We start from the raw sequence: 6,000 nt of genomic DNA on the forward strand, positions 1-6,000 counted from the left end.
TTACATAAATTGTAGTAGTTCCTTCTATAATATCTAAAATGAAAATAATGATGCAAAACATTAGTCATTTATCTTTTTGATCTATGTGAACTTTTGATGAACCGGATTTAGGTTAATAATAAATAAGCCAATAAAGTCTCAAAATTCTTCTTCTTCTTTTTTTTTTTTAAAGTAACGGTAACTATGTCGACCCAATCGACCCGAAATGGCCAATATAGCATCACGCGACCCTATCATCTTGTGGATGTTGTAGTTTTTAACACGACATTTCTCCGTAATACAGACCTAATGTCCGTTACAATAGAACTACAAGTCCCAGGGTTCAGCGCGAAGTGTGTGACTTGTACGTGCAGACGTACCATGGCGTTCTACATCTCTGTGTGACAGGCAGGTTAGCATCGGAAAAACACCTCCGGACTGACGCGTCTGCGCACTCTAATCAGCTGTCAGCGACAGCGGAGTGACAATTAAGGATGGGGTCCCGAATCAAGTAAGAACGTTTATCCGATACTTTCTGCAGCTGACACAGCGGCAAGTGTTAGCATCTTGCTGTTGTGTTAGCTTTGTGCCAGTCAGTCACAGGGAAAGATACAGTAGAGTGCAAGGCCCTGACTTGTTGCGACACAAGCTGAAAACACGGGTGGTATTCTACTCACGGGACCAGAAAACAAAGCATTTTAAATCGTTATTTCCGTTTTTCAGGGCTGCTGGTCATCCACAAGCTGATTAAACATTCTTACGCTTTCCGGGCACAAATGCAGACAGAGATCACAAACAAGAAGTTATGAGCATATTTGCAGATGTGAAGCTAGTGTAAACACAGTAACGGTGTCAGGTTTTCATCCCTAACTGGATGCTAATTTTCATGACAACATGCTAGACAGAAATGATAGCTTTGTGAATTCAAGTAGTCAAATGTTGCTCCTCTGGCTTGATGTAAACTTTTTGAGGCAAAAACTATTCGGTTTGTATATCTGTTCGTAAACTGAGAAGTGTTACACAGCGAAGATTCCTTGGGTTACATGGCAGTGAGCTCTGTTCCTGACAGTAATCATGGAGAAGCTATTTGACAGATGTTATTTGTTTTAGAAATATTGTTAGTAACAGAATGTCTGCACACTGTAGACATGGGCATGTTTTCAGAAGCAGCACGTCATCAGGCTGATTATGAACCACCGGCTGTGAGAGTCTTCCAACTTTGTGTGGGAATGTCAATAAAAAAATCAGTTTTTATGCCTGTCTTGTTGTTAGCCAAGCAAGTCAGTGTCTTATTTTTAAACATCCCCAGGCAAATTATTGGATTTATCTAAGATAACTGCAGACATCAGTATAAGACTCAGACAGGATGTATTGCCAAATAGGTTTTCACATATAAGGAATTGGACTTTTTGCTTTAGTACATAACCATCAACAGTAACATAGATTAAAAAGTGTTGCCAGCCATATGTATTAGCTGTATTATCACCTTGTGTGTCAATTTATGTGCAGCTGACGTGTGTTACCTAGGAATTTCTTAAGAGACCTGCAAACATAAACAGGGAGTCTTGACTTAAAGGATTCTAACCACCCTGGATTTGTTTATGGAAAAACGCAGACATTTTTTTTGGCTGAGTTTATGTAATTACTGTTTTTTACACAATGAAATGAAACCTTTCTTCATCATAATAATTTTGGAGAATAGAGACAGCTTTGAAACAGCATATATATTTTTATTATTATTATTTTTGTTTTTATTAATCATCCGGGGTCGGGTCGCACAGGCAGCAGGGGAAGCAGATAATTCCAGTCGTGTATCTTCCAAGCCACACTTTCGAGTTACTGGGAGATACCAATGTGTTTCCTGCCTAGAACAGATATGCTATGCCTCCAGTGAATTCTGATCTTACCCCAGCGTCTCCTTCCAGCTGGGCGTGGCCAGCAAACCTCCAAAAGAAGGTGCCCAGGAGGAATTCTAATCTGATGCTGGAACCACCTCAACTAGCTCCTTTCGATGCAGAGCAGCAGTACTCTACTCCAAACCTCATCTGGATGTCTGTGCTCCTCACTCTATCGCTAAGGCTTAGCCCAGACACACTACGGAGGGAAGTCATTTTGGCAGCTTTATCCAGCCTCATTCTTTCGTTCACTACCCAGAGCTCATGACCACACATGAGGGCTGAAACGCAGATTGATAAATTGAGAGTTTCGTCTTCTGGCTCAGCTTCACCTTTACCACAACGGTCCAACACATAGGCTGAGTTGCTGCTGATGCCACCCCAAGCTGTCTGTCCATCTCATGCTCTATTTTCCCATCAGTTGTAAACAAGACCCTGAGATACTCAAACTTCTTTACCGCTTGGCTGCAAACCGCCTCAATGCATGCTGAAGCTTGGGGTCTGATGAAGCTAACAGAATGACATCATCTGCAAACAGCAGAGAGTTCCCCAACTGGAGACCCTCCTGACCTTGGCTGCACCCAAACATCGCATCCATTTATGTCACAAACAGGATCGGCGAGAAAGAGCAACCCTGGTGGAAACGTGTTTGAATTTGTGTAGAGAACGCAAACTTAGCCCTCACTTTGGTCGTGCAATGACCAGATGGCTTGTATAAACGGCCCCAGTATATCATACTCCCACAGTACCCCTTATAGGTCCCCTCAAATTACATGATTACATGACCTTTTCCAAATCCGCAAAACACATGTGGACAGGATGGTCAAGCTCTGATGACTCCCTTAGCAGCTCTGAAAGAGTAAAGAGCTGGTCCATTGTTCCTCAGCCAGGGTAGGAGGCTGGGCAGTGTCATACCCCAATAGTTCCCATTTTTAAAAATGAGAAAGCCATTCCTTGATGTCCATGCGACATGTCAGCCAAGACAGACCAACATTATCCAGAGCCTTCAGCATCTCAGGGTGAATCTCGTTTACACCAGGCACCTTGTCACAGAGGAGATTCCAGACTATCTTGGCAACTTCTGCATAAGAAGTGGGCAAGGCTTACACCAAGTCTTCAGACTTTGCCTCCCGTCAGATACCACTATTTTGAGGAAACACAAAAGCCGCATCCTTCACTTAATCCCACCCACTTTTAAAAAAAATACAAACAACGGAAATGTTACTAGGTCTGGCCTAGCAACATTGCCGGCACAACTTGTGGTGCACATTCAGACATGAAGCAAACGTGTTGAATTGACAGAATGGAGTGCATGTCTGAAAGGGGCTTTACTGACTTAGGAAAAAAAATCCTTTCTGCTATGAAGCCTTTCACATACAGACTTGTTAAATACTTATATCCCTCAACTACAGAAAAACTATTGTGACAAAGAAACTAATTGTTTCAACTCTCAGGAACAAAAACTGTTTAGTCTTTTCACTTTTCATCCATTTTATCTTATCTTGTTTCCTTACTGTAAGAATGAGGAGTAAATGTACTCAGACTCAGGCAATGAGCTGTACAATGAGTATTGTCCAGTTCAGTTGTGGCCATGAGGAAATAAGTTGGAGCCAACACTCTATCAGAATAATCACTATTTAGACACACAATAGCTGCATCATATGTGAACATGAAGTCTGCTATCATAGCTGTAACTCTTTCTTTTTTCATTTTTATCCATGTACAACAAGCCCAAGCATAATCTCAATAAAAACATTCTAAAGCTGCAACTGCAGTCTGCAGCTATTATACCAGTGCATCTCAAAAAATTAGAATCAGAATATTTTGAGTAAATTACAATTCAAACAGTATAAATACTGCATATATCTGTGTCTAGTTCAGTACACAGTCATGATGAAAGCTGCTGACTTGAAAGTTGTAGCTAAAAAGGCTGGCTGTTAGCAGAGTGCTGTATCAAATTATATTAATGGAAAGTTGACCAGAAGGGAAAAGCATGGTAGGTAAAGGTGCACCTACAGCAGGGATGACTGCAACTTTGAGAGGACTGTCAAGAAAAGTTAATTCCAGGACTTAGGAGAGCTTCACACAGAGTGGGCTGTGGCTGGTGTCAGTCAATCAAGAGTCAACAAGTACAGATGTCCTCAGGAGAAAAAGAACTTGACTGTTGCTCAGTTGTCCAAAGTTCTCCTTTCAGAAGAAATTAAGTTTTGCATTTGGAAATTGAGGTCCTAGAGTATGGAGGAAGACTGGAGAGGCACAGAATCCAAGGCATTTGAAGTCCAGTGTGAGGTTTCTGCAGTCTCTGATGATTTGGACTGTCATGTCATCTGCTGGCGTTGGTCCACCGTGTTTTATAAATCTTGGGGTCTTGTCAAGAGGAAGATTAGAAACACCGAAAATACAGACAAACTGTGCTGATTTCAATATTATCTCATCAGTGCCACAGGCTGATCTCCTCCACACCACGCAGTATTGATGCAGTAATTTGGGATAAAAGAGCCCCAACCAAGTATTGTGTGTATAAATAACCATACTTTTCAGAAATTAGAAATTTTTGGATTGTAAATCCTTTTTTTGTAATGAACTTGGGAAATATTCCAAAAATAATGTTTAAAAAATGTTTTTTGAGATGCATTAGTATATTCAATACTATTCTTCCTTCAAGGTGGCGCCAGTAGTGAGGCAGCCGTTGACCTGCTCCAGCACCCTTACACCTTTTTTTGTTGTTGTTGTTATTGAACTTTCTATTTATCTTTTTGCACGGCCTTCACCATGTCGTGTCCTGGTCTTATCATATATGACAAAGACACACTGGTGAATATTGGTTTCTCACCACATTGCACAACTTCCCCCAATGCATCCTGGCCCAGTGAGGTCCTGCGGGGGTCCCCCAACAACAACAACAACAACACAGGATGCTGACAGCGTAACAGGCAATGGGGGAAATGAGCCGTCATCAGGAACAGGTTGAGGCTACAAGCACACCAACCCCCACTGCCTAGCATCCTGCTCATAAACGTCCAGTCCCTGGACAACAAGCTGGACAAGCTCCGAGCCAGGATTAGGTACCAGAGGGACACAAGAGACTGCAACATCATCTGCCTCACGGAGACATGGCTGACCCCCACGATACTGGATCATGCCGTTCAACCAGCGTAGTTCCTCAAAGTTCATCGTATGGACAGAACGGCTGAGTCAGGGAAGTCTAGAGGCGGCAGTGTCTGTCTCATGACCAACAACAACTGGTGCAGAGATGTTGTTTGTCTCTCTAAGTCCTACTCGCCCAACCTGGAACTTTTAACCATTAAACGCCGACCTTTCTACCTCCCCTGGGAATTCACCTCGGTCATCTCAGTGCCGTCTACATTCACCCGCAGGCGGACACGGATACTGTGTTAGCTGAGCTACATGAGGCTTTCTCCAGCTACCAGGCTAACCACCGGGAAGCAGCCCTCATCGTGGACATCGTCACAGTGCCAACCTGAGGAAGGTGATGCTGAAACTTTGCCAGCACATCGCCTTCCCCACCAGAGGAGACAGCACATTGGACCGTTATTCTCCTTCAGAGACGGCTATGCAGCAAAGACACAACCACCCTTCGGCAGGTCAGACCACGCCTCCATCCTCCTGCCCACGTACAAACAGCTGAAGCGAACAGCTCCGATGGAGAGAGAAGTGTTGTGTTGGTCTGACCAAGGAGGACAACTATTTGAAGGAGATCACCCACCCGTCAAGGTGCTCAGGAGTTTCTACACGTGTGCCATTGAGAGTGTTTTGTCTGGGATTATCACCACCTGGATGGGCAGCAGCACCCAGCAGGACTTCTTGGTCCTGTGGAGGGTGGTCCGCTTGGCTTTACGCACCATCAGAACCACCCTCACCAACCTGCAGGACATTTACAACAAACGATGCAGGTTAAAAGCCAGGAAGACTGTGAGTGAGCCCACCAGCAACCGTCAGGGTGCCATTACCGCTGCCTGAAGGCAAACACAGAGAGGACGAGGAGGAGCTTCTTCTTTCCTCAAGCTGTCCGCCTGCTGATCTCTGAAACAGTAGACTCCTTAGACAATGAAAGTGTTTACTTTTAGCCTTGTGAAGTATATCAAACTTGTCATCAACATCCTGT

At 43.7% G+C, this 6,000-nt stretch overlaps 1 protein-coding gene across 1 annotated transcript in view; it reads left to right on the forward strand.

Moving 5' to 3' along the window:
- Positions 1 to 356: 356 nt before the first annotated feature.
- LOC103372975 (DENN domain-containing protein 1A-like) overlaps positions 357 to 6,000 on the forward strand; it is a gene marked incomplete at its 3' end in the record, with an annotated part of 23,147 nt that continues 17,503 nt past the window's right edge. Inside the window, exon 1 of the mRNA XM_008302762.1 lies at positions 357 to 490. Coding sequence (XP_008300984.1) covers positions 474 to 490 — 17 coding nt within the window. The remainder of the gene's footprint in view (positions 491 to 6,000) is intronic.

Source organism: Stegastes partitus, unplaced genomic scaffold (assembly GCF_000690725.1).
Source record: "Stegastes partitus isolate 25-593 unplaced genomic scaffold, Stegastes_partitus-1.0.2 Scaffold1874, whole genome shotgun sequence".
NCBI lineage: Eukaryota > Metazoa > Chordata > Actinopteri > Pomacentridae > Stegastes > Stegastes partitus.